This window comes from Pyrus communis, chromosome 10 (genome assembly GCF_963583255.1).
Source record: "Pyrus communis chromosome 10, drPyrComm1.1, whole genome shotgun sequence".
Lineage (NCBI taxonomy): Eukaryota > Viridiplantae > Streptophyta > Magnoliopsida > Rosales > Rosaceae > Pyrus > Pyrus communis.
In genome coordinates, this window is record NC_084812.1 from 5,239,339 (window position 1) to 5,266,334 (window position 26,996).

The 26,996-nt window shown below is 38.8% G+C and overlaps 5 protein-coding genes across 7 annotated transcripts; all 5 read right to left on the reverse strand.

Moving 5' to 3' along the window:
• Positions 1–248: 248 nt before the first annotated feature.
• Positions 249–3,052, reverse strand: LOC137748680 (ankyrin repeat-containing protein BDA1-like). Its single transcript, XM_068488851.1, has 2 exons — positions 2,314–3,052; positions 249–1,873 (listed from the first exon to the last, which is right to left on the reverse strand). The coding sequence occupies exons 1-2, from the start codon at positions 2,890–2,892 to the stop codon at positions 1,001–1,003; spliced, it is 1,452 nt and encodes a 483-aa protein (XP_068344952.1). The 5' UTR covers positions 2,893–3,052; the 3' UTR covers positions 249–1,000.
• A 1,336-nt stretch (positions 3,053–4,388) lies between these two features.
• Positions 4,389–6,829, reverse strand: LOC137747528 (PHD finger protein ALFIN-LIKE 4-like). Its single transcript, XM_068487657.1, has 5 exons — positions 6,657–6,829; positions 6,442–6,474; positions 5,475–5,703; positions 5,108–5,243; positions 4,389–4,951 (listed from the first exon to the last, which is right to left on the reverse strand). The coding sequence occupies exons 1-5, from the start codon at positions 6,766–6,768 to the stop codon at positions 4,688–4,690; spliced, it is 774 nt and encodes a 257-aa protein (XP_068343758.1). The 5' UTR covers positions 6,769–6,829; the 3' UTR covers positions 4,389–4,687.
• An 867-nt stretch (positions 6,830–7,696) lies between these two features.
• Positions 7,697–11,101, reverse strand: LOC137748152 (alpha/beta hydrolase domain-containing protein WAV2-like). 3 transcript variants are annotated; one of them, XM_068488249.1, is made up of 8 exons: positions 10,724–11,101; positions 10,273–10,308; positions 10,026–10,104; positions 9,818–9,872; positions 9,606–9,722; positions 9,300–9,464; positions 8,681–8,924; positions 7,697–8,119 (listed from the first exon to the last, which is right to left on the reverse strand). In XM_068488249.1, the coding sequence occupies exons 1-8, from the start codon at positions 10,959–10,961 to the stop codon at positions 8,100–8,102; spliced, it is 954 nt and encodes a 317-aa protein (XP_068344350.1). In that variant the 5' UTR covers positions 10,962–11,101; the 3' UTR covers positions 7,697–8,099. The 3 variants fall into 3 exon arrangements, with proteins under 3 accessions (XP_068344350.1, XP_068344349.1, XP_068344351.1); XM_068488248.1 differs by having other exon boundaries at positions 7,697–8,125; XM_068488250.1 differs by having other exon boundaries at positions 7,697–8,217.
• Positions 11,102–13,093: 1,992 nt separating this feature from the next.
• On the reverse strand, positions 13,094–16,576 carry LOC137748763 (nuclear transcription factor Y subunit A-3-like). Its single transcript, XM_068488943.1, has 7 exons — positions 16,324–16,576; positions 16,015–16,082; positions 14,973–15,258; positions 14,656–14,768; positions 14,513–14,584; positions 14,029–14,190; positions 13,094–13,813 (listed from the first exon to the last, which is right to left on the reverse strand). The coding sequence occupies exons 3-7, from the start codon at positions 15,181–15,183 to the stop codon at positions 13,448–13,450; spliced, it is 924 nt and encodes a 307-aa protein (XP_068345044.1). The 5' UTR covers positions 15,184–15,258; positions 16,015–16,082; positions 16,324–16,576; the 3' UTR covers positions 13,094–13,447.
• Positions 16,577–22,318: 5,742 nt separating this feature from the next.
• On the reverse strand, positions 22,319–26,996 carry LOC137747396 (phospholipid:diacylglycerol acyltransferase 1-like). The gene is made up of 7 exons (XM_068487501.1): positions 26,267–26,996; positions 25,336–25,558; positions 24,922–25,205; positions 24,478–24,775; positions 23,939–24,198; positions 22,961–23,452; positions 22,319–22,783 (listed from the first exon to the last, which is right to left on the reverse strand). Exons 1-6 carry the CDS (start codon positions 26,731–26,733, stop codon positions 22,969–22,971), a joined length of 2,016 nt encoding a protein of 671 aa, XP_068343602.1. The 5' UTR covers positions 26,734–26,996; the 3' UTR covers positions 22,319–22,783; positions 22,961–22,968.

The following is a 26,996-nucleotide window of genomic DNA, read 5'->3' on the forward strand; positions in this document are numbered from 1 at the left end:
CAGGCTCGAGAATCCAAAGGCCGAGATTTGTTCCTTCCTCGGCCGCAGTCGCAAGATAGAGAAGTCACCGACGCGCTCAACGCAACATCAACAAATTTTACTCCTCGGCTGAGCTCGGCCGACGAGTTGGCACACCCCGCATTCAACCGAAGGACGTAGTTAGCTTATTAGTTACTCGGCCTGCGCGCCACGTAGGTTTTGTAATTTTTAGGACCAACACTTGTTTAACTTTATTTTAGCTCAAGCATCAAGCTAGGGTTGGAAGAATTTTCGGAAGGATCTTTCCTACTTGAAATCCAAAACCTCGGAGTTCCACTAGAATTTACCCAAGACTTTCAAGAACTTTTGCTTTCGGAATCAAAAACCTTAACCTCTCACATTGGGTCGTACCAGCTTAAAATCAACTCAACCAAAACTATAAAAATCTTGTACTTTTATGAAAAGTGCCCTAAGAATTACCCTCTTACCTTGTATTTCTTTATTAAACAGAACCCAGCCAGATAAAAAAGAGAGGAAATGGCAGAAAATAATGAGAGCAAAAAATCAAAATTATCTCCAAAGAATATCTTCTTCTAGTCTAGTATCCCTCAAAATTTACAAGGATGGCAGATAGAACACAAAATACAGAACAGCATGCCATCTCCGAGCCACGAAGATTCGTGACCTGCACAATTTGAAAGACAGCATTCAATATACTGCCATTAACAGAGGAATAGTTGTACAAGAACGGCAAGTTTACCCCTCCAACTCAAATCATCATATAGTAAAGGCTTCAACTGCAATATCATCATCCAAATTTGTTGCTAGGAAACTGACCTTCAAGCATCCGATCATATATTTCATTATTCTTTGGGTCAGACTTTCTCGGAGAGTAGTTTGACACCCGATATCAGAACCAGATACCACGCCCGGATTAATGAATTTAGTGTTAAACACATCCGCAATACTGCAATGACGAGTTCTGTGTTGTGAAGCGATAAAAGAGCGAGAGCTGTTCACTTTAATCCTCGGTTCTCACCTCTCCGAGTTCAAGTTCATCATCAACGTTAGATGGCTCCACATGTTTTGGCTTAATATAACCGTACTTTCTGAGAATCCATAGATTCATACGAATAACATTGCCAAAGAAAACAACCACCATTAAAGTCAACCATGTCCAACCTGATATCTCGGTTACCTTACGTAACACGATCTGCACATGTTCGTCATTAGGTGACATTTGACGGAAAGAGATGAAATATGTTGCTACTAGAGTTGTGACAGCAACCCACATTATGACCATTTGTATCCACATCCATCTCCTCCGTCTGATAGGTAGCCCGCTAACGAGCAGAAGAATTATGCTCAGGGATGCGAGGAAAGAGATTGTGTTAAAAATCATTACTAGACCATATTCTTTTCCCTGCTTATATGCCATGACAGATGTTCCTACGGTGTGAGGATTCTCCACAGGGTTGCCATTTTCATCGACTTGCAGGTCATCCTGCCAAACACCTCCCGGAGGGGTTATCACAGCTTGGAAGGCAACAGTTGCAAGGAGAGATGCCACCACCATCAATGAACTTCTCTTCCTACCAAGCCAATCAGTAGGCTTCTTGTTCCCGCCCGGTTTCATAGACTCAATCACTTTCGAGGACAGTGCTAAGCCTCGATGTCTTAGTATCTGACGTTCTTTAGTTGGAGCGCGAACCCAGTCGTGCTCAATGTTACGTATATCCCTTGCACTCTGAGCCCCAGCACCTCGAAGGAAATCCTCAATCTCCATATCCCTCAAATCTCTAGGACTCTGCATCAGAATGTCTAAAGCCGTAGCGCTGTTTGCATTCAACGCATTCACATCCACTCCGGTTTCAAAAAGCAAGAATTTGATAATCTGCACAAATTCAAAACACCACTTTAGTAAAGAAAATGAAACCAACACACAAATTCAGTCCCCTTAAGAGATGTATAATCATGTACAGGAAGTATTTATCAAACACTCATCAGTAGTTTTGAAATGCTACATCTTTATGTTTCTGATATCGAGTTGAAAATTAAAATGCCTTTCGCCTTGGTATGATTGGAATGGATAAGTTTCCGTCATGCCTTTTGCCTCGGTATGATTGGAATGGATAAGTTTACGTCATGACTAATACATGTTCTACCTTCAACTCCGACAAGATTTGAAAATCGATATCCATTTCTTGCATCGACATACATTGAACCTAGTGAATTATTCAATCCGGACAACGAACCAAGCCTAAGGGTAGCTAGCTAATATCAGTAGCGCTTGAGCAATGAGTTAGTAAGTTAATATGATTAATTATTGTGTACCTCGATTAACTTCTTGGCCACGGCAATATGCAAAACGGTGTTACCATCACAATCCTTCCAATTCACAAACTCATCATCATTCCCAACTGCCTCAACCAAAACCTTCAACCCCTCCAACCGATTACGCCCAACGCACAAGTGCAGCGCCGTCTCACCTCTGTCCGTCAACGCCCGAGTCCACTCACTCCCAACTCCGACCAACTCACCCACCACCTTAACCCGCCCCTTGGCAGCCGCGACGTGGAGCGCCGTTCTCCCGTCTAAGTTCCTCACCGCACACGCCCCAGGATCCGCCAGAACCAGCTCTTTCACTATCTCCACGTGCCCCTTCGCTGCCGCCAGGTGGAGAGGCGTTGACCCCTGCGAATCCAGCTCGGAGGCCAACTCGGGGTTGCGACTAAGTAACTCGGTAACAAAAGCCAGGTGACCCAGCATTGAAGCTACGTGAAGCGGCGTCTCGGCGACGCAGGAGACTAAAGCTCTGTCGAGAACAAGTGGGTCCTCTGCGATCAGATCATTAAGCGCCCCCGTATCTCCCGCCATGGCTGCATCCATAAGCTTCTTCTCCATCTTCTCCATCTTCTCCGCTCGTTTTTCTGGGTCAGCTGAAAAGTCGTCAAGCTTCAAACTTTTGCACCCATGAAGTCGACTAATAATCAGAAATTTTTTATTACGATGGTACCACTTATCTTTATTTAAGTGATGAAAAATTTATTTTGTAAGTTATTAACTTTTTAATTCACATATCTCATTATTTATATAATAAAATGTGATGTATTATCTCGTATTTTAATCATATAAAAAAATCTTTTTTATAATAATATTGAGATTTCAATGGATGTCGTAGTCTGAAAGCCGTTGCTGAATAAATAAATAAAAGAAAACCCAAAAACAAAAATTAATATGTTTGCATACAAAAATTGACCAAAACGAATCAAAGTTCAAATTTGATTAGTATTCTAAAGAAAAAGAGGAAAGATGCCTTGCTATGGTCAAACGTCTTTAGGTGAGATGGTACGGCACTTGGGACTTTTGGAATGAAAGCTTCCAATTTTGCAAACGAGACGACTCGGAAAATTCTACGGTGTTTCGTGTACGTTGTACTTTGAAGTCTTTTACGGTTAATATATAGTCATTAAATCTTTGATTAAGAATTTTACAGATAAAATTTCAATATGTAACAAGTATTTTTATTCGTGTTTGATTCTTTTTCATTTTTTATACATAACGTCGAGTGTTGCGTATAAAAGAAATCCTAGCACCTCTACCATTCGTCATTCCACTCACTTTTTGACATTACAGATAAAAATCGTATACGGTACAAGAACAAGTAATCGTCGACTTGAGATGCACACGAGATACGCAGTTTAAAACCATGCGGTCTTGCTCGAGCAATAAGAGCTCCGAAGAGAATGTCAGTCGAGAGCGCTCTCTCGTGTGCGTCGTCCACCATCACCGCACTGTAGCTCTGCAAATCTGCTTCTTCCCCATCGATTATTTCGCCCAGCAACACCGCTTTCGGCATGTATTTGATCACCGAGACATCTTCTTCTTCTTCTTCTTCTTCTCCTTCTTCTCCATTACTAGTATGCTATTAGTAGTATTTTCAGAATACAGTAGTGGTTTATCAACATCCTCAAAATTAAAGGCTTTTCCTAGGATTCCATCAAGACCCCTAAACCCTAATTAAGCAAACGATACAAGGACGGGGACTCAAACTTGGGTGTAGAAGACGAGCACATTGCTCTAGGCACCTTGGCTAAGCCCATGTTTGCTGTTGAAGTTTCTTCTTTGTCAAGAATACACGCACGTGGGTTCATTATTTTCGTTGTTATCGTTATTAAGGATAATTGTTGGAAAGACAGTTTTGTGTTTTCGGAAATAGGTCTGTAAACATGCTGGGTCAAATCAAATATCGCTTTGGCTTATCTAACTTTTTTGAGCTTAAGCTAGGCTTGCTTAGAATCCAAAACCTTGGAGTTCCACTGGAATTTACCGTAAGAGTTTCAGGAACTGTTGCCTTCGGAGAATCAAAAACCTTAACCTCTTACCGCAGTAAGAACAAGCAGATGATGAATCTGGTAAAATGCATCAGATAACAAATATCAGATTTTGAAATTTGACAGGCTAATTTACGGCCATTAGCATTTGACAGAACTGCATAAAATAGTCATAGCATCGCCGTTTATAGATCCCACTAATTACGAGACCTTAGCATCATCCAAGTAACAAGATCACGAAGAACAAAGTACTAAGCAGAAGGGTTATGCCACCATGGCTCACACGTCGATACCTTTACTACATAGTTAGCTTAACTCTATCCAACATGAACTACTTACAAGGGGGGCGGACGCACAAACCCCCCATTGTAATTTCAAGGCCGGACTCTCTTGTTGCTGCATGACGGGCACTTGTAGTGCTTGATGTGCTCAGCTCTGGCAGGGGTTATCTTCACGCATTTTCCATGGAACCACTTCTCACATATGTCGCAGCAAATCCAGAATTCATCAGCAGCATAGCTCTCCCCACATGCACCACAGACAGTCTCGCCATGCTCATCATCATCACCTTCCTCATCCAGACCCTCGTCCTCATTCTTTGGCATTGCTTTTGGATATTTGACCGACTCAGAGCCTCTCTGTTCTCGGATGGAGAATTGGCAGCAGAAACAGGTATTTAATAACCAATGTAAGATAAACCCGTTACAAAACACAGAGAGAGAGAGATCACTAATTAAATCGTTTTTCTAGTTGATCATATAGAGTCATAGACATATAAGAAAAAATCATTTTACCCCTTTAGAGCTTGACTTAGGCCTATGGATGCTGTTATTTGAAACTGATGACTTCTCCTTTGACTGTCTCTTTTCAATGCCCGCCACAACCTCGAAGATAGATGGCAGATCATTCATCAGAGTGAAGAGACGTTTCCTGCATCAAAATTTGTAATGAACCTAGTTTTCTAGAAAAGCAAAATTAAATAAATAAACCATCCCACATGCTGAATTTGAACCCTCTTTAGAACTTATAACAACTTTGGTTCTTGAGATTTGAAAACACTAACGATAGGCAAAAGATCAACGAGCGACAACAAAACAACCTTATTTTCTTGCAAATAGAAATAAAAGCATCAGACATACGCAAGAAGGGAGATCTGCACACCTTTCAGTCTTGTCAAAACCGAATCTGGCACCAAAGTAGAAAGCCACTGAAAGCAACCATGCGTCGCTGTGCACAGCTACCAGAGACAACCAGTCCCTTTCTTGCATTCCATCTCGGGCAAAGTTGATGCCCAAAGCAGGTTCCGGGAGCTCTGGAGGAACTTCTTCAGCAGGTAGATTAACTTCCCATTCTTCGTTCGGGAATCCATACAAACAAAGATTCTCCTTTTCTGAAACATTGACCAATCAATTACCAATTGGTTAAATTATCAAGCAGTATCTTAAGTACATTATCCGAATCCCACAACGATCTTCCATTTCCGATGATTAAAACAAGATAAAAAATGCAAGTGAAGGCTCTTTTTAGCAGTTCACTACAGGCAGGATCCAATCAAATACAACAAAGTCTAACTTGATCCGAGTTGAATGACCCCGGAAGGTAGGTTTTTGAAACGCGGTTACGAAATCAATACTCTCACTCAAACAAGGAAACCACACAAATTCCATGTCAATCATGTCATGTAAAAATGATCAACGAAAAACGAAACAAAGAGCAAGCCAACGGGACAACCTTAGCATTTAAAAAGGGAGTTCAATGCCAGTTTATTTCCCCGCCCCTTAGTGTAAATATATCGTTCGTATCAAAAAGACAAAACGGAGGGGGAGAATTAAAAGGTTCAAGCTACAAAACTATAAAAAGCAGCTATATTCTGCAGATACAAAGTTAGAAAAAGCAATAATTTTACACATTAATAATTTATAGTGACGCAAACCCAATGCATTGGCGTTATAGGATTCATACAGTCGACTCAGGAATAATTTACAGTGAAAAAAAAATAAAACAGATTAATAAAATTGCAAGGCCATGGAGACAAGGGAAAACAGTAATTAATCAGAAAAATTGACAAAATAAAAAAATAAAAAATCAGAAACATAGAGAGAGAGAGAGAGAGAGAGAAAGCACTCACCAGGATCGCATTGCTGGTAAAAACGTTCAACATCTGCACCAAAATAAATAAATAAATAAAGTTAGAAAAATCACGAAAGCATTTAGAATGTGCAGAAATAACAGGAAATAGGGAAAAAAAAAAGTTAAAAAAAAACCCTAACTAAACGCCAAAATATGAAGTGACAAAAGTTAGAATTAAAATAAAATAAAATAAAAGAAAGAAGAGAGGGAGACCAGTGGTGAGAGCTTTGATCAAGCCGGCTCGACGGCCCTTGAAGTCGGTGAAAACCTCCTCCACAGTGCGGGGGCTGTACGGTGCTATTCCTCCTTCTACTTCCATAACCATCTCCGTTCACTCTCCTCTCACTCTCTCTCTCTCTCTCTCCCTCTCCTGAGAGCGAAATTGACTAATTGAGCTTTAGTAACTAGCAAAGAAAATTTAAGAAAGCAGGGGGGAAGGTGGGGGTAGAATCGTAATTGGCTGGAGTAGCCGAATCGTAATTACCGATTTATTTATTTTATTTTATTTTATTTTATTTATGGAGGAGGGACGGCGCAGAAAGAGAAGCCATAAAATCCCAACCGTATATTTGTTTATTTATTGGTTTTGGTAAATTAAAAAACCACCAAAACCCAATAAATAATATAAATAAAATTTTGTTTTCTTAAAAAAGGAATTTTGACACGTGGTTACGTGAAATTGGCAGGAGCTGTTCATTAAAAACGGTGGTCCCCATTTTAATTTTCCCAATCGTTTGGATCCGCCAAGGTGATTGGACCACGGATTAGTGGGTCCTATGTTTACCTGTGGGACAGTGGGATTAGAGGGGCCATCCACGCGTCGTGATTTGGACCGGAAGATCTTGGACTAGAGCTCGTTTTGGTACACGGTGGATAGAAGGGGAGGAACACCTCCGTGACCGTCGGCTGGCATTGAGGACTCATTGCGTTCATGAAACAGAACTTGGAATTGACAAATATATCCCTACCAAAATAGAGAGTATTAAGGCTCAGCGATATTGGGAGGAGTAATCGAACATAGAACCTCAGATGAGGGGTAAATAAAACCTAACTTATTTAGATAGGCGACGCCAAATTTCATCAACGCGGATACAGGGGAAGAATTTGTTAGGATCAAATTCGGTTTGCTTCATTTGTTTCGGCAACTACAGGGGAAGAATCCAGTTTTCCGGCAATGAAGCCGATTTTAGAAGCTTTGCTTGGTGTACGATCAAAACAAGGCACATAATCTCAATCGCATCGTAACCGAAAAAACAAAAGACTCAAATCACATTGCTCGCCTGAGACTCGAATTAAATCAGTAAAAGGTATCAAATAGACCACTCCGAAGCCACTCAGTACTATGATCTGGTGGTATACCTCTATAAACCTAACAATTTTCAAAGCAACATTTGTCCCAACGGACCACAAATGAGATAGAATACAAAGTTACAAACGGTTCGGTGCACCAACTCGACATATACATTTAGTGACTTCTTATTTCATACAATGGGTCAGTAAGAACGGATTAGGCATTGAGCGTGTATGTCAGAAGTCATATAGTATATCCCAAGGCATTCACATTTTCTCCGAATCTGTCTCAAGTTCGTAAACCAACAAAAAACCTTCGACAGGGAAAACCTGAACAGGTGCAGCAGGTCTTTGTAGAGCGACTCCTCAAAGCGAGCTTCCAATTGCTGCAGCTTCAAAAAAAAGGTACAGATTGTGTTGAGTGAAGAGCCAATCAGATTGCTTGAAGAAGTCTAAAATCCATCCAATCACTTTGCCCCCACATCTGAGAGTGGAGGAAGAGAAGTAAGAATTGAGAAGCATGGGAGAAGGCAAGCACAAAAGAACGCTCAAAGATGTCTAAAATCCATCCAAATCACTTTGCCCCCACATCTAGGATAACTGACGAATGTAAATAATGTAATCGAAAAACAGTATAAGGAACTTCCATCCTTCAGGCTCCACAAAATATAGTGTGTTTGAGAAGTAACCCGCCACAGTGGTAAACAGTCAAACAATTACGTAGTCTCAACCAGAAATCAATAGGCGGTAGGCCCACATCCATTCCAAGTTAATCCTTGAATTACATAGTTCAGTATGTGAAAAATGATCCAATATGAACTTTCCCACTCTGTTCATAATTCTTACAAATTTATTATCTTATTGAGTGTTCTTTTCCTTGATTCAACTTTTGTGTGTGCCCTGTATGTGTGTAAAGAATTTGGAAGACTCCATTAACCAAAACTTACCGCTATTGCTGTGAGAGGATTCATCATCTTTTTTCGCTGGAACATGTTGTTGAAGGAACTCCTGGACCGTTCTCCAATAATCATCACCACCAGCAAGCCAAGTATCCATATGCATGCCAGTGGGAAATTCCACAAAAACACACTGCTTATTATGGGCAGCTGCTTTGGCATACAGCATTTGCAAATGGGATGGAGGAACCATCTCATCTTGCAAGCCGGATAGAAAGAGGATTGGCTGCTTAACCTGCATTTAGATGGTCACACGTGAGGGACAGAACATTAAAGGAATGACAGAAGAAATGTGTCTCCTCGCACTTTGTTGATCTTGAGGCGACTGCTGTTTAGAAAGGGTAATTTTTTACATCTTTAAGAATCATGTTTTATTGTCGCTAACATTTGCTGAAATGCAATACTGGTGCAGGTTTTGTTGAAAACTTGACTTAAAATACGGTTATTTCAACCAGATATCCTGTGTAGGATCAAGCATGGACCGGTAAAATCAGAAAACTGGAAATGTAGAAAATTGAAAAAGACCGACAATAAAAGTCTACCATATGTTTCAGCTTTTCATGTCTAATTGCAGGGTGAAACAAGAAATTCTACCACCAAGAAAGCTCACCTCACCAATGACATCAATTGTACTCCAAGGAGAACGTACGAGAAAATTAAGTACTTTAGGACCTTTTGAACCACTGCCTCCAATGAACCACTTCAAGAAAGGAAATAAAACTCCAGCCAAGTCCAAAACAGATGTGAAAGTGTTTTCCAGTATCAGTGCAGCAACCTACAATGCATAAGCATATAAAAACTATCGCAGCCTACCAACTCAAAATATAAAATTTAAGTACCTTAAATGGTGGCAAAATTTCCAATACTCGAAGGAAGTGAAAAACATTAAGTTGCAACAGATTTAATAGAGTGATACCTTATCAGGGTTGTTTTTAGCAACCACAGTTCCAACTGCACCCCCAAGTGACCTTCCAAAGACAACTATTCTAGATGTGTCAATGTCAGTCCTCTGCGATAGGTGATCCAATGCAACCTAACAGAAAGAAAGAAAGAAAGATAAGTATAAAACAGCGCTGAAACATGAAAATAAGAGTAGAATCATCATACAACTGTAAGTGAATAGCATACCTGAGCATCTTTTATGATCCCGTGCTGAGAAGGATATCCTTCACTTGCTCCATAACTGTTGTTTATATAGATGAAAACTAGCATGAAATAATAGTATAATACTATTGGTATACATAAAATAGCCCAACTTTTCTTTCCAACCATCACATATCACTCAAATTAAGCTGGTTTCAAGATAACAAAGCAACAAGAAAAAACCCGCACATACCCTCGATATGAAAGCATAAACACGTTGCATTGCAGTCTTTGTAACATTATGCGGACCATTTCAAGACGATGAGCAATATCTGCAGGCCAGTGGTCAAGGCCAATAAAGCAAAAAGAACCCCCAATTCCCCATTAAGTTCATGAAAGTTACATGTAAACCCGAATGAAAAACCACGAAAAACAACACACGATGTTAATGTCCAAATTATTGTAACAAAGTCAACGACTATTCATAAAGAAAAGGATACTTCCAGCATTTTCTTGGAAAAACAATAGGGTTGGACCTGCAAAGCAAGCAAAGTAACTTTAGAAGCCCTCAAAGAACATCAGAATCTTACAATCACAGCTGTGCCTTGAGTTCTAAGAAATACCGAAAATTTTGAAAGCAGCTCAAAATAACAGTTTAATTTTTGAAGTAAACACCTAATTACTTGAAATTGAGACGAATTATATACAAAATTAATAGGGATTACTGTGTGGAACGCATGCATTTCTAGTGAGCTGTAGGCTAAATTAACAAAAACAAACACAATTCGCTAGCTGGTTTGAGTAATTCACTAAGCCCCATAACCAACGAAACCCTAATTGTTTCAGCAAAACCAAAAACCCAAATCCAATTCAGCAGAATTCAGAGCTCATCCAAATCAAAACAAAACATCAAAGTGAAAAAAGAATCGGGTATGGAGAAGCGGATCGGACCTCGGCAGAGGGGGAAGAGCTTGATGAACCAAGCGTGGAGGCGAACGCCGTCGGAGGATTGGAGCCAGACGTCCTCGTAAGTGAGGCGGAGGCGGGCGGGGGTAATCGGGTAGGACTTGGTGAGACCCGGCAAGACGGGGACGTAGACGAGGCGCTCCTGGAGGGCGACGAGCAATGCCATGCCGGCCACCACCAGGCCTCCCACTCCGTACATCAGCGCGCTCACGTACGACACCATGGCTGCTGGGTGTGTGGAGCTTTTTGCCGGGTTTGGGTTTTCGGGTTGTTCTAATCTCCAGCTCCTTCTTTAACCATCTGGAAAGTGAAAAGTGGAAAACTGAATTGTCGTGAGAATTGAATTTTTGCGGGTTGAAAATTCTGGATTTTTTTAAGAAAAACTAATAAAATGGTTTGGAAACTTTTTGAGTTTTAACAATAAGAATAAAATAAAGATAAAATGAATAGTACTAGATTTGATTTTTTAGTGTAAAAATATGGTATTTCGTTAAAAGTAAACAATATTGCAACCTTTTCCTTAAAACTTCCATTTTTTTAAGGCGACGGTGGGGCCCTGTCGCTTGGTTTGCAACTATACTATGACATTTTCTGTAGTACTTCATAGTCTCGAAATTTTGTCGGTCGGTCGAAAACACGTTCCGAAACATCAAGTGTTATAATATAATTAGTTGAATTTACTTTTAAAGTTTCTAATTATATGAACATACTTGCGATATAGTACTACGGTCTAATAATATTCATCTTCACTTGTAGTGAGAAGTCTTAGGTTCGATTCTCGCCAAAGATGAATTTGAATCATATTATTGCTAGCTCATTGTGAGGTTAAGCTCATATCCTCCCCTTAGTGTAAAAAAATATCTTTTGTTAAAAAAAAAAAAAAAAAACATACTTAATAAACCGAGCCGTGCTTCCGGCACATTTAAAACTCTCTCCATGGTCAAATACTTCAAAATTTTTATGCTTTTTTTTTTTTTTTTTTGTCAAAACTAGAAAATCAAGGTCTAACGGTTAAACTGAACAAAACCAGAAAAATCAAGATTTAACGGTTGAGAAATTCAATCGGAAGCACCATAGAACTGACCTAGGTCGAGCCAAGTTAGTAAAGTACTAGTAAATTAGAGTAATTTAGGGCTTATTTGGTATCTTTCTTAAGTTCAACTTTTTTAATTGAAAAACACTTTTTGAGTTTTAGGTGTTGAATTCTTGTTTGGTAGGACTCTTAATAAAAATTGGATTCAAAACTAACTTAAAAACATATATTATTTCTTAAAAATACTAAAAAAGAGTTTTTAGAGTTTTTTCTGCTTTCTTCTCAACATCTTTTTTTTTTTTTGCTCTCTCTCCTAACCCTTTCTTTTTGAGTTCTTTCTCTCCTAACCCTCTATCTCCTATCTCCCCACGTCACATCCTATCTTCTCTCTCTCCTCAGCCTTTGTCTCATCACCCTCTCTTTCTTCTCACTCCTCACCTTCTCACCGTAATTTTTTGCTCTCTCCCTCACCTTCACCTCCTCGCCCTCTCCCTGCCTTTTTCTCTCCTCACCAACTATTTCCTCTCTCCTCCAATTCCTACTCATGGTAGTTTGAATTCAAACCAAAATATTTATTTTCAAAAACTCAACCAAATTGATTTTTGAAATTTTGAGATTTAAAAGAAAATTATTTTAAGGGATGTTATTTGAAAATTATTTATAAGAACAAAGTTTTTGGATAGGATACCAAGGGCTGGTTTGGTATTGCTGTGTTTTGAAAAAAAAGTTGATTCTGCTGTGCTGTGAGAATAAGCGGCTGTGAAATAAAGCAGTAGAGTGTTTGGTAACTTTTTTGTAAAAGTGTTTTTTTTTTAAAAATAGTATTATAGTGTTTAGTAAACTTTTATGTAAAACAGATGTGAAAAAAAACCGATTTTTCAAAGCTGGGTTTTGCAACTTCTTGTTTTTGGCTTTTTTTCACCCAAAACTGTGAAAAAAAACTGAAGCTGAATGTTTACCAAATACAAAAACAGCTCCCAGCTTTTTTTTATACCAACTTTTTTCAGAATCACCTTAGTACCAAACCAGATTCAAATGGACCCTTAGTTTGTCAAATTATTTAGGAAAAAATAATTCGATACCGAATACCATCATGATACATTAGTGACATTTTGTCGAGGAGAATCCTTGGCTCCGTACGTGTAAAGAAAATTACTTGAATTAAACATCAAAAAGAGTAATTTGGAATTATTCTCTTACAGACAAATCACAGCTTCGCGTAAAGAGTAATGAAATGGGTGCGAGTTCCAGGTAAGGAATTGTTCCAAGAATGCTTCAGCATCAAGTTATCAACTTTTAACCCAGAAAAAAATTATCATCCAAACTTTTTTAACCCAAATAAATATATAAATAAAACATCCATCATCTGCAAGGAACTTGCCACACGAATGTAAAGTCGTACATATCGGAATCGAATCAAACCAAACCGTTCTTTCGCGACATTCGCGACGCGCGATGCAGTGCTTAGTCGATTTGAATCAAACACAATCTCATAACATCAAGGTTAACAACCTACACTTAGAACAATAGGGAACACATATGAAACCTACGAGATTACAGCATCTCTAGATGCCACCATTTTGTTAGAAGCACGAAGGGTGGAATGTCAAGTGAGAAAAGCCAAGGATGAATTGCCTAACCGGTGAGAACAGGACGGTCTTGTTTGCGCTGACCTCTCACCGGACAACAGAAGCACAGTGCTGATTTCCAGCACGCATAAACCCGCCAGGGAACTGCATTGCTCCAGTCATATGGGGAGGGATGCCTGAGAATCTGCGATCTGGTTGCTGAAAGTTGTCATTGGTGTTGGAAACACTAGTCATGTCTGAGTGGAGTGCAACACTAGGGAGGAAATCACTGCTTCCCGAGTGATTACTTTCTGTGCCCCCTGTATCTTTCTGGTGTGAGCTGATGGAATCCGAAACATGGTGGGTGTTACTGGAAGGGTTCTGGTCTGACTGCCGTTTTGTGCTGAGAAAACGTCCACCAGAGCCCCTTACCCTATTCACGGCATGAAGATGGCGAGACTCATGGAGATAAGGCTGCATTGTTTTAAAAGTGACATCAAAACATGGGTTAAGGCACGGTTTGGATGGATGAAGTATCATTTGTTACACAACCGCTCATTCTCTTCCATTGACAAGGTCAGGATGAGTAACATGAGATTCTGGTGTCCAAACTAAGAACACGTACTTCCATATAGAACCAAATGCAGCAAAGGAATCCAAATGAATTATAACTCGGTAGACGTACATACCTTTCGAGCTTTGAGAAGTTTGTTACGAGCCTCCAACTTTGCACGGGACTGTCTCCTTCTGAGGATTCCGTGGTATTGTTTTGCATTGACGTAGATGGGTCCATCTTGTGCCAGATCGGGAGGCAATAGAACTCGTGTAGGTGCCATCCCAACCATATGGGACTGAATTAAGTTAAATTCCACTTATAAGCTCATAAAAGGTAGTGACAATCACAACAAATAATGAAAAACTAATTAGTATAATCTGGACGATGGCACTCAAACCAACATAAAATTGGATGTCTCCAATCAGATGCACATCTTAAGCTTTAAAACCAGCGTCATTTCCTCTGACAAAATACGGTGAGAGAATATAATCGGACACCTTTTGGCAAATTAACAATGTCCACTTTAATGTAATTGTTTTCAGATATGACTGAGTGGGGGAAGCATTGTAACTACAAATCAACGGAAAATGAAATCAATGTGCTCAATAAAAACTAACCATCGCCTGTGGTCCATATGCAGTCAAGAACCCGCTGAAGTAAGGGTCGACATAAGGATATGGCACACAACCCTGGAAGAAAGAGACGCACAAATTAAGAACCATCTAACAGGTTAAATTCCGGGTATAACAGCTCAACCTACCACTAAATTTCCGTGACTAACTTGAGAAGGATTCAAAATGAAATCTTGATTACTCTGCAAGAGAACTGGCTTCATGTTGCCTTCAGCATCCTTATCACATGTTTGAACTTCGCCTGGGTTCAAGGGCAAGAAACACAAAAGAACTAAGTACACGAAAACAAGGGGAACACGGAATGATATACAGCTACTACACATGAACATAGAGCATGTACCATACGGAAAAAATGATAAAGGTTTTATATGACAACTATCACATAGCATTCTCTTCTTATAAACGTAACTTGTACAATAAGATCATAAACCAGGAGTATGTATACCAGAATCTGATGAATTGCTTGGATCTTGAGAGTGACCGATTGATTGGGTTATGGATGATGATCCGTGGTCTGTTTGTAGTTGGAGTCCTAAATGCTTTGCGCCATGATGAACTTGTGGCGGAAATTTCACTTTGAAGCTTACATCTTTGGATAAAAGTTGTGGAACTTGTTCACTTGGATTCCACGACATGGAATTAGTATAAAGGGGCATTGCCACAGAACTCTGGTTGAAAATGTTCTTGTCCAACTTTTGAGTTGTTGGTATAGATAATTCTATCGTCGTGTCCTGAAACACATGCAAAATCGGAAAGATCCTTAATGAGGATGTAAGCACAACCTCACACTCACAGATTATCAACTACAACTAAATACACACACACGTAACGGCCATGTATGTAAGCATACAATCGCGTTCTTCATTATAACACCTCAGCAATCACACCAATATCGCAAACAAAACAACATAAGAAAACTCACCAACGAACTGGAACTACCCAACAGATTATTCTATCCTAACCACATATTCAACACATATCAAATGATTAATATATTATTTTGGCCGGGCAGAATCCACGGCATCTCTCCTATTTCGAACCACATGTACATCAGAAAACGGCATCTCTCCTATTTCGAACCACATGTACATCGGAAAACGAAGCATTTACAGCAAGCAAGTTGGTGTTCCTGCTTCTACCGTTTAAACGAAAAATCAGACTCCAAATACTCAGAACACGCTAAGAACACCAAGAAGTGGTTTTTCCAAGTTTATATAGATTGCATTTAATATCTCAATTACCATGTAAGGAAAAAACAAGGTTTAGAAAACCAGATCCAAAATGTCAGTAAATACTACAGAGAAATTTACATGCACTTGCAGCATCAGTAAGCAACAAATTAGACCAGCAAAAACAGATCAATGAGAGATTAATCCGGAAAATTAGTAAAAGGACTTGAGATTAATAATAAAGGATGAAAATAAATAAAATTTAAATAAAAACAGAAAATATGCAGTAAATGTACAAAAATGGAAATAAAAACAAACCCAAAACAGGTATAAACCAGAAACAGGTAAAGGAGACAACTTTTCTACTTTCCCATCTTCAGAAGCACCTGCAAACAAAATTAAAAGATCTCAAAATCCACATGCAACCAGTAAATAGCAAATAGAAAGCAACCCACTTGGATTCTACACCCATAAATAAATAAAAATACCATAAAATAAATTAACCCATAAATGGAAAAAGAAACTAGAAAGGCAAGAGAGAAAATGAGCAGTAGGAGAGAGAGGGAGGGGAGAGAAAGAGAGAGAGAGAGAGAGAGAGAGAGAGAGGAGAGAGATGGGAAGGGAGACCTTTGGGATCTGGTAAGGGATGAATAAGCAAAGAATATAGGTGTAGGGAAGAACTTGGACATGTCTCCTTTCCTCCAACTCTGTCTAAATAAAAACCACTCTCTCTCTCTCTCTTCTTCTTCCTCCTCAAAGACTCAATCTTTCTCTCTCCTCACTCTCTCTCTTCAATATATTTTCCTTCTTGGGCTTTGCTGCTGTGACAACACAACACACACAAAATTCATAAATTCCTAATTGAAAGCACTTGCCACCTACCTCCCTCTCCCTCTCCCTCTTACTCACTCTCTCTCTCTCTCTCTCTCTCTCTCCCCCCTCTATATTTTTCTTGTATTTTTCAAGCTTTCGTCTTTATCTTCGTCTTCCTTTAGTGGTGGCCCCGCTAGCACGCCCCAAACGCACCCTTAACGCTTGGCTGCATTCACATTCCTTATCTCAGCCGCCCTTCACTGTTTTCCTCACTTGTTTCCCACGCTCGCATTTCTCACGCGCCGCCACAAATGCACGCACATTTTTCTGTGTTACGCTTCCATCTGGCTGCAAAATGTATCCCGTGCACCGTGCGGCGAGTGAACTTCTCTGCGTGATGATTCTACTGAAGAAAAACTTTCAGTACTGTTTATTTTAACAAAAAATTATATTTTTACATTAAAAAGTCAATCTTAGTACTATTCATTTTACCTTTTATTTTTTCTTTATCGTTAAAACTCAAAAATTTCAAATTATTTTCATTAATTTTCTTAATTATTTATATATTGTTTGTTTTTTTATTAATTTCTTTCAAAATTTGCAAAATATAAGAAAGTATTCTATGACCAATTAAGATAACTCCAAAGGAAAAGACACATCAACCTAAGACGTGATTAGGATGAGGTTTAATATTTTTTAACCTAAGACACATCATTCTATCACCTAATTCTATAAAAACGACATTAAAAGCATCAAACGTTTTCTTCAAATGAAGGGGAAAATTGTTTTCTAGATGATGATGGGATGAAAAAGTTCACGTTCGGGTTGTAACGTGTTAGAATTTGTTGTTTCTTTCTTGACTTTTTACTTGCTCTTTTTTTTTTCTTTTTCTTTTTTTTTTTCTTTTTTTTTTTTTTTTTTTTTTTTGAGAATTTTAACAAAAAATTACATTTTTACATTAAAAAATGGTACTATTCATTTTACCCTTTATTTTGTCTTTATCATTAAAACTCAAAATTTTCAAGTCATTTTCATTAGTTTTTCTTTTCTTTTTTACAATAGAAAGAGAATACCAACAACAAAACCCAAACAGAAACGTGACGGGTACGGTTAATTCTCATTCACGTCCAAATGTCGAAACGACTATAATCATCAGAGTGTAGTGTTTTGTACACCAATAAACGGCTCAAATCATCGCGAGCAAGTTGGGTATGATATGATGACGATGACATTTTGTGCAGGATTGGACGCCTCAAGTCCTCGCCTCATCATCAGAGAGTGCGAACGTTGCCAACTCTTGAAAATTACACAAAAGGCCGCTTTCTTGTCGGATGTTTCGAGCACAAGTGCAACATCACTGTTGCAAACAACACGAAAAGAATACTCCATCTCCATTTGATCGTTATTAAGCGTTTTGATGCATAGAAGTTTCTCCTTCTCGCTCCAGATCTTTTTGTCATGTTCTCGAATCACCCGTAGCTCCATAAACTCCTCGCTCAATATCTTTTCCTACAAGCATTGAATAACATCATTTAATTTTTAGTTAAGAAACCATAACTACAATTCAGTCGTAACTCATGGACTATCCGCCATCTTATGTTTTTGACACAATCATCTTGCCAATTTTATAAAATATTATACCAAAAACATGAAATGACAGATAGTTCATCAAAAATTCTATTTTTAAGAGAGTTTCCTTAGCTAGATTTCTGTAGCTACAATCTACTCCTTGTTTTGCTAATCCTTGTAGGGTTATTATTCTTTTCCTACAAGCATCAACGGGTTTTCAACTTTCTGTTTCCAATGTATTTCCTAGTTTGATTGGAAAACTTGCAAGAAAAGAAATAGCGTTTGATTAATTCTATAGCTAGTAAATTAGTTTCCTGCTTCCACATGGGGAATTACTAGATTGTAAAATTATGATTTGTCTCCTATAGGGTGGCAACATGTCGTATTCTGATTAGCAGCGAGACATGCCATATTGAATCGAATAAAATTAATAACTAGTTATTCAGAAATATCACTCTTACCATATATTTGTATCATCTTTCTAATAGAGATAAGATATACATGTGTTGGTGGACTTTTACCTCCATTAGAGAGATGTACAAATAATGATACGAATATGTGGTAAGTGAAACATTACTCTTTAGTTTGGTTGAAGATTAACTATACTTTTCAAGTGATTAAGCTAAACTAAATTGTTTGAATTATACAGATGGAGGTGTTAGGCCACATCATTGTATTTCTGCCATAAAAACGTGAATAAAAGCTACGGTTGAGGTAGAATTAAATGTCTCTTGAAAAAATAAGAAATAAAACCCAAATATCATCAATATCACCTCTGAAATGGGTACTCAAATCATTTGTTTATTTTTTATTTTTTTATTGTTTATTTTTATCAAGGAATTTTACCAAAACAACAAACATTACAAACAAAGGCCCATCTACAAAACAAACAACACTAACGGATGGACCTCAAAGGAAAAACCTCAACCCAAAGGTTGAGCCCACAACAAAACACAGAAAACAACACACACAGAAAGAAAGAAACCCTAACCGCCCTGTTGCTACCACAGCAAAACACATAGCCGTCGTTGATTGTCACCAAAACAAAGTAATGAAGAACCACAAAAGGATGAACTTGAAACACCAGCCCCAAGCTAAGTTGTGAGTGACATGATCGGCAATATTTCCCGGATTTTTTGTCGCCGGAAAACTGAAAATGTAATCCGGCTCATGCCAGCTTTCTAGTTCCACTAGCTTGGATACTTTGCACTCTTTAAAATTGTAAAATATCATCTTCCCATATTCCTTCACAAGCGCAACGTCACTGTCGCAGAATGCTACAACAGAAGTCCCTCGGGTGCTTAGTCTTTTCCTCTCACTCCATATTTTTTCTCGGTGGTCTTCCATTATCCAGTATTCCATGAGCTCATCACCTCCTTTCCGAACCAACGCGAGACGGCCTTGGTAAGCGTTTAAACTGTACTTCCAATGCACATCGTTGCACATAGGGTGCGGTAGCGCGAAGGTTTCCCAGGTTTCTTTGTCTTGATAGAAAGCCAGTATTTGGTTGTTGGTAAGATGCCAGTACAGCGCACAGCACGCTGAAACAGGTGACTTGGTGTACAAGAAAACCAAGTGAGGTAAAATCACATCGTTCAGCTGCTTCCAAGACCAAGTGTTTGAATCAAAGACTTCGCATATAGAGTGGTCTTCATATGAGGGGTTGGTCTCGGGCTTCGATAATCGAATAATCTTAAACCAGCTGCTCAAAACTGGGTTCGAGTTCGAACTCGACCTCAACACGGTAACAGCAGTGCCCCGAGTAAAATACCTTGTCTTAGGGTTTGGTATTTGTTTCCAGTATTGAGCAGTAGGAGCGCAAACAAAGTAGCGAGGAATCTTATGGTTTTTATGGCTCACGCCGACGAGTAAACCTCGATCGGCGGCTTCAATACTGTAGGGAAAATGTAAGAACCTAAGCGAAATAGTTTTGGAGTTGTCGATGTTATCTTCCACTGGTAAGAAGGTGCAAACACGGTTTGGGTAGAACTTGCTCTGAAGGAAGAAGCCATATATTGTGTTGGTTTTCTCACAAAATAGTTTGAAGGAGTCATAGGTGGCGTGGTACCATTCCTTCGAGACAAGTCTGCAACTGCCTAGGGTTTCCGGGGATATTCTGGTTAAAATCTGGGAACGTATAACGTCGGAAGGGAGAGTTGGTGAAGAAGAAGCCATTAGAGAAAAGTGTGTGTTTTTCTTTAACACTGGTTGAGAGAGAGAGAGAGAGAGAGAGAGAGAGAGTATCATTGGTTTTATATTCAGCGAGAGAATATCAGAGATGCTTTTTACTAGTCCTTGATGGGTTTGGAGAAGGGGTAACGTAATGATTCTTTTTCTTTCTGACTTTCTGATATCCAATGTATGTCCTTTTTTGATTGGAAAACTTGCAAGAAAAGAAATAGCGTTCGATTAGCATTGGAACTTGTAACTAGTTTCCTGCTTTCAGATGGGAAATTAAGGAATAACAAATTAAGATTTTAAAGGATTTTAAGGGAGGAAATTATTATTGTCACTTTAAAATTCTTATTCTATACTTCAAATTTTTTATATTTAGAAAGAAAAAAAACACTTGTGAGGAGTGTAGAATGAGATTTTTAAAAGTGATAGATTTGATAGGATTTAGGAGGATTTAAGACTCCTACAAAATTCATATGGATTTTAAAGAATTTTAATGGATTTAGTTTGTAGATTTTGGTGGATTTTCTATTTTTTTTTTTCTTGTTTTTTCTGGACACAATTCAAAATCAAATCAAACTGGAGGTGTGTCGAGCATTGGTGCAAGAGAGTGGTTCTAAGGCAGAGGGTACAGCAACGGCAAATTGAATGGGTTGAGCAAAATATTCAAATATGGGCTTCTGGATGGAGGTGCAGGAGGAGGACCCAAGATCTGGGTTCGTCAGCACGCGGTGGACAACAGCAGGGGCAGATGGAAAAGGATTTGAAATCGTAAGGGGTGAGGTTGAATTCTTTTTAGTCTTGGTTATATATACTTCTTGCTCTCAAATCTCACAAAACCCACAACTTATTAAAATCCTCCAAAATCTTAATTTTTTTTTTTAATACACTTAGATTTGAATAGATTTTAAAATCTTTTAATTGACCACACCTATATTTGAATGAATTCTAAAATCCTTTAAAATCTTTTAATTGACCACACTAGGATTTTAAAGTTAAAATCCTTTCAAATCCGAGTTTGACTACACCCCCTAAATTTCTCTTTTTTATTATTTGAATGGCTACAATTAAGTCACATTAATATCTTGTCTTGACTTCTTTATAGAGAGAAAGACAAAGAGGAAAGTGAAAGAGAAGGAAAGAGGAAGGAAGGAGATTTGAAGGACAATATTTTTTTTGGATAATGCTAGGAAGACTAAATTTAGAGATAAAATTTTGAAAACTAAAGGACATAGAAGTTAATGATTGATTTATTACTTAAGAGTTGATAAACGTGCTCATTTTTATTTGTGATACATCATTTAGTTCGTAAAATTTATATCGAAATTTGTCTTCCTAGCGTTACCTTTTTTTGGGCTAAGAAGGCTAATGAAAGACAAAGTAAGAAATTAAAATTTTGATTTGGAGTTTCAAGTTAGGCTACTTGATTAAAGTAATGTGTACATACTTTTTTCCTCACATATAAATTTGAACATAAACGAATCAAAATTACCATTTTCAAAACTCAATACCAATCAATTTTAAATATATCTTCAATATTCAGTCCTTTATTTTATTGAGTTCAACCATTAAAATTTAGGATGAATTACTGATTTAGTTCCTATACTATCACCTCAGTGAAAATTAGGTGCCTGAATTATTTTTTTTGGGTAAAATAAGTCCTTAAATTCATTAAAAATTGCTAATTTCCTCCTTACTATTATATTCAAAGTTATTTTATCAAATTTTTCATCAACTTAAGTTACTTGACACACTTTAAAGTACAATACTATCATTTTCTCGCCTTTAAGCTTTTAACATTTCATATAGGTTGCAAATCTAACATTTAATTTACCTTCTAAAGTTAACTTTATACTCTATTTCTTTATAATAAAAAATAATTTTAAAACCTAATTTTAACAAGTGATAATTTAAAGACTAAATTGGCAATTCACTCCCAAATTTAATTTCTAATCATTTCGACCAATTTCGTAAATTACCCATTCTAATATGATTAAGTAGTTTAAAATTTCATCATGTCAAAAGTAATAATAATAGTGATTTACCTTTAAGGGAAACTAAAACATATAAAATCTTTGTGAAGATTTCCAAAATGTTGTAAATATGTTCACGAAAATAACAAAGGCTATGGAGCAGTGAAATACTGCATAATTACAGGTAGTAGAACTGGAGAAGCATTACATTAGTCAATTAAATGGATTTATAGGCAATTTCCAACAAATTAATCGAACATCCAAAATTCCAACGAGCTATATATCAACTGTAAAGTTAGCTAGACCTAAATTGGTAGGAGCCCGTCATGTCGTGGGATCCGATTCGATCCGAATCTTGAAGCCGTTTCTTGGCTCCTTGAAGCTATCAAGACTGCAGAGTACAGATACATGACAATATAATCTTGAAAGTGTTTGTTTCAGCAATTTGCTATTCACTTCTTAGGCTTCAACGAAAGTACATGAACTGGTGCTTTAATCACAACCGACACCATTGGAAGCCGATAATTCATCAGGTGCATCTTGAAGCACCGGATAACCTGAAAACAAAGGTTGAAAGAGGCAAGTTGAACAAAAGAACAGTTTTCCGCCTTCAGAAAACATAGCTTTGACCATTATGTAGGTAGTTTAAAGCAATAAAAGGTGCATGTGATTGTATCCGTATTGTTTGTGTGTGCGTGCGAGCGCAAGGAGAGAGAGAGCGCTTTATAACTCACCATGTAAATCAGAGATCTAAGTTGATTCTTTCAGACCATTTGAAAATATCAGAGTGCACTTTGTCTCCGCCCAATTCCTCTCCCGTAGCACCTGCTGCCACTCTTAAAACATCCTCGATCAAAGCAAAGTTCCCCATTATGTCAACATGAGCACCACTTTGGGTGCCTCGTCCCTCAAGAAGATTTGCCGGAGGGGCATGATCATATTCCCTTATGTAAGTAGGGATGCCTGCAGGATTGAATCGGGTCTTACCCCTCCAACCTTTAGCACACATGAAACCTGCACTCAGAACAGGAACAGTTTCATCACCATCGGTGGAATATATTCCACCTTTTAAACAAGGGTCCTCACTTCCACCCTCTGCTGAGGTATCTATCTGAAAGGGAATGTAGCATTCAGCACTAGGAGTTAACTTGTATACATATGCTCTCTCTGTCGGGATTCCAACTCCATACATGGAATAGATCTCCATGTCCGGAGCATTTGGTAATCTGCACAAGCAGTCAGAGGTTTAGGCGCCACACTAACAGATTATTTGCTTAAACAGTGAACACAAGCCCAGAACAACTAAATAAACAATACATGAACAAATGAAGTGTTTATTTTATGATAATAAGAGCCGGAAATTTAAGTATATAAAGCTTTTTGATTGAAAATGGAAAATTTGACTGAACATACAGGACGTGTTTGGAGCGTGACTGTCTTCCCACTTTAGGTAAAGCATTGGGAAGCAGTTTCCCAAAACAACCATAGTGAATTTTTTACTACCTAGGCAAAACTGGGGCATTTCCTACTTAAGGATTCATCTCTGAGCATATAAAAGGCATTGGAGAATGGTACGTGCAGATACAATTTAAAGCACTAATACTGGCTACACTCAATTAAGGATCGCCAAAAGATGGAAAACAAGATTAAGTTCAATATATGATTCACTAGGGGGAAAGCTGATAATACAACACAAAAACATGAAAACTCACTTTGTTTCTAGGGGATTCGACCAATACTTGTAGTGTTCATATTTTGGGTCATCCAAATTGTCGGCAATCCCATACGAAAAATGATTATCCCCACGTGCCATCAGCTTGGGGGCAACAAAATGAAAGAGATCCAAAATTGATCCAGCTGTGTAGACCTTGTAATCTGCAACGGCTTTGACACCACCAACACCCATTTCATGGTACTCCGTCCATACATCACACTGGGTAGCATTTGCAAGGTAATTACCCTTCACAGCGTCCTGCCAATCACGCACAAGTCAAAGTGATACACATTAAACAGTTATGATAGTATTTATCTTGAGATTCTAAGAAAAGATAAAGACAGTACACATCTTGGAAGACGAACAATCCAGGCAACCTCCTTCACATTTCTATGAATAATCCCATATTAAAAAACAAAAGACTAAACCAAGATGCTAGGTAAACTACTAAACGATGGTACAATTATAAGGGCAAGGGGACATATATACTTCTAATGGAATGCCTTTGGTTAATTATACTTGAGCACAGAGCAATACCCTAAAATCGATCATCTCAATCTTGGAGGAATCTGCCTCCGCTACTTCTTTCCCAAATGATACAATCCTCCCATAGTTTACTCTCTTTTCAACTGCACCGTTTGTATCGTTATTCTTCACCTTCTTTGCACTACAATTGCAGTATCCTTCAGGTGACCAATCAAGGCCACCCCAAATAGTGTCCCCGCCTTTTGGTATCATTGACATGGTTGCATCCCATGTACGGGTCATTCGCATCATATGTTGTAAGGTTTGGAGGCCAAAAACATCCTTATCCAAAACACCTGGTGCGAAAGCCCTGCAATAAAGATTCACGGTTGATCAAGAGCCCAAAGCAGGGTACAAAAATGCATACATGTTTCTAGCAGACTAGATAAAGCAGGACACAACCATAATTCACATTTCTAGGCAGACGAATATGGTGCAAAAGTAAATGAGATAAACCTGGCAACTGCAATATCTCTGGCTTCCATCGAGAAAATTCCCGCAATGGCTTTTGGAACCCCTAGAAAGGGTCCACCAATGTTCATTACAGCTTTAATATGCTTCGCACACCAATCTGACCCACCCCCACCACCCATTGGTCCCGGTGCCTCAACCCACTTCATGAAATGCAAAAAGTACAGAACACCCATTGAGTGAGGAATAACAACCACCTTGTTACCGCCATTTGTGGCTACCATAAGCTCTATGTTACTCTTTATCCTGCTTAAAGTTTGGTCCCTAACCTGACAAAGGCAATCAAGCAGATAAATACAATATGAGTCATTTTTCATGGTAAAATCTATCATGCTACGATGAACAAAGAAACTGTAGGAATTTCCATCACAGGAAGCTAAATGGGTTAAAAAACAATACCTCAGTATTTTGAAACGATAGTCTCCAATCATATGACGCCATATGCATTGTTTTCTCTTCATATCCAATGCGAGCCAAATTTGCAATCAAAACTGCCCAGACAAAATAACCTGGTGCAAAGTAATCAGCTGCCACAAGGCCAGAAACAGGCCTGACCCTTATACCTGGAGGGTCCAGTCCAGTCTCATTATCCAGAGACATGTGCTCAACCCAGCACAACGGTCTGCGAAAGATGAAAGGAAACATGGTTGACAAGAATCGCGATGTAAGATTCAATTCCACCACCAATATTCCAAAACTTCAGAAAACAAATAGGAGATTGACTTCAGAAAACAAATGGGGAAAACCAAAACACCCCAATGATTAGTGTTTCGAGCATGAAGTAACTCCATACTTCTTTCGGATAACAGAAAGAAAAAATGAAAGAGTTTCGCATCCACACTCTAACAAGCACCCTCATAACATTTTCTTCACATCTACAATTCAAAAAGTTTATCAATCTACTTTTACACATGGCATACAGTTGAATTAGGTAGCACTACATTTTCAAGACACCACCCCTCTATTCAACTCACTTTACAGATTTAAGTAAAAAACTGGTAAATTAAGCAACCTCGCCGCAACGAAAACTGCATTGATTACAGCAAAATCAGCTCATAAACTAACCAACAAACCACCTCATGGGTTCACTAATTAAACTGCTTGGCGCTTTACAGTGATAAGTAAAACAAACAAAAACAGCATTGATTAAGCCAAAATCACTTTTCAAGTATCGAACACATTACCCTCTTAGTATGTCACACTTCCTTCTTAACTACGCCAAATCACTAAATAATCAACAAAAAGCTCAAAGTCCAAAAATCCAAATCAAATTAATCCCCAATTAAATTATTAATCATGTTTTAGCATGAAAATCCCAGAAAGCACTCACCTTTTGTACACTTCACCAAATGTGCCACCCCACAGCCGCTTCCTAAACAATCCATCTGCACAACTATGCCCTTCCCACAATTCGAGCCCGCCCGTGACAATCCCGGGCACAAACACCACCGGGTGCTTCACTGTGAGCCCCTCCTTCCTCAATTTCACCCCCGGCGGGTCCGTCATCGGCCCCGTTATCGCCTCCGTCACGTACTGCGGAAACGAGGCGGGCATTGCGTTGTAGAGGAAGAGCAGGAACCACCAGATCGAGCATATGAACCCAATGAACCAGCAGCAGCTGTCGACGCACGACCACCTCTGCTGCTTTTCCCCGCCATTTTTCTTGTGAGTGTGCTTTTGCTGCTGCCCCTTCTGCGTTTGCGGTTCCTTTTCTTTCTCGCTCTCGTCGCCAATCGGCGGAGACGGCGGCTCTGAGTCGGAAGCGGCTTTTCCCTTCCTCCGTCTAAGAAACGACATCGTTTTGATAACGGGAGAAAAAAAGTGGGCGGCTTTAAACGTTCTCTCTCCGATGAGTTACAAAGTTCATTTTCTGGTCCCTCGGTGCTCAGCGAAGCAGCTGATCGAACCCCCAAGCCCGAGAAATACGGTTACTATATTTATACACAGCGGCGATGGTTGCTGTGGCGGCGGGCGGAGAGGTCTTCGCCGGCGGGTGGGGATGTGGAGGATTCTGATTGGCTGTTGAACTGGTTGTGTACTTGTGGTTGTGTTTAGAAAAT

Excerpts from the sequence above, each read along its gene's own strand:
- LOC137748680 (XM_068488851.1), bottom strand. The coding sequence starts at position 2,892 with ATGGAGAAGATGGAGAAGAAGCTTATGGATGCAGCCATGGCGGGAGAT. Across the intron at positions 1,874-2,313 it reads TGGCCAAGAAGTTAATCGAG|ATTATCAAATTCTTGCTTTT; the intron begins GTACACAATAAT and ends GAATTTGTGCAG.
- LOC137747528 (XM_068487657.1), bottom strand. The coding sequence starts at position 6,768 with ATGGTTATGGAAGTAGAAGGAGGAATAGCACCGTACAGCCCCCGCACT. Across the intron at positions 6,475-6,656 it reads GATCAAAGCTCTCACCACTG|ATGTTGAACGTTTTTACCAG; the intron begins GTCTCCCTCTCT and ends ATTTTGGTGCAG. Across the intron at positions 5,704-6,441 it reads TTACCAGCAATGCGATCCTG|AAAAGGAGAATCTTTGTTTG; the intron begins GTGAGTGCTTTC and ends TCAATGTTTCAG.
- LOC137748152 (XM_068488248.1), bottom strand. The coding sequence starts at position 10,961 with ATGGTGTCGTACGTGAGCGCGCTGATGTACGGAGTGGGAGGCCTGGTG. Across the intron at positions 9,873-10,025 it reads TTTATGCTTTCATATCGAGG|TTATGGAGCAAGTGAAGGAT; the intron begins GTATGTGCGGGT and ends TATAAACAACAG. Across the intron at positions 8,126-8,680 it reads ATCCTCTCACAGCAATAGCG|CTGCAGCAATTGGAAGCTCG; the intron begins GTAAGTTTTGGT and ends TTTTTTTTGAAG.
- LOC137748763 (XM_068488943.1), bottom strand. The coding sequence starts at position 15,183 with ATGCCCCTTTATACTAATTCCATGTCGTGGAATCCAAGTGAACAAGTT. Across the intron at positions 14,585-14,655 it reads TTAGTCACGGAAATTTAGTG|GGTTGTGTGCCATATCCTTA; the intron begins GTAGGTTGAGCT and ends TCTTTCTTCCAG. Across the intron at positions 13,814-14,028 it reads AACTTCTCAAAGCTCGAAAG|CCTTATCTCCATGAGTCTCG; the intron begins GTATGTACGTCT and ends AAAACAATGCAG.
- LOC137747396 (XM_068487501.1), bottom strand. The coding sequence starts at position 26,733 with ATGTCGTTTCTTAGACGGAGGAAGGGAAAAGCCGCTTCCGACTCAGAG. Across the intron at positions 25,206-25,335 it reads TATCGTTTCAAAATACTGAG|GTTAGGGACCAAACTTTAAG; the intron begins GTATTGTTTTTT and ends TGCCTTTGTCAG. Across the intron at positions 24,199-24,477 it reads TTGAGATGATCGATTTTAGG|GACGCTGTGAAGGGTAATTA; the intron begins GTATTGCTCTGT and ends CGTGATTGGCAG.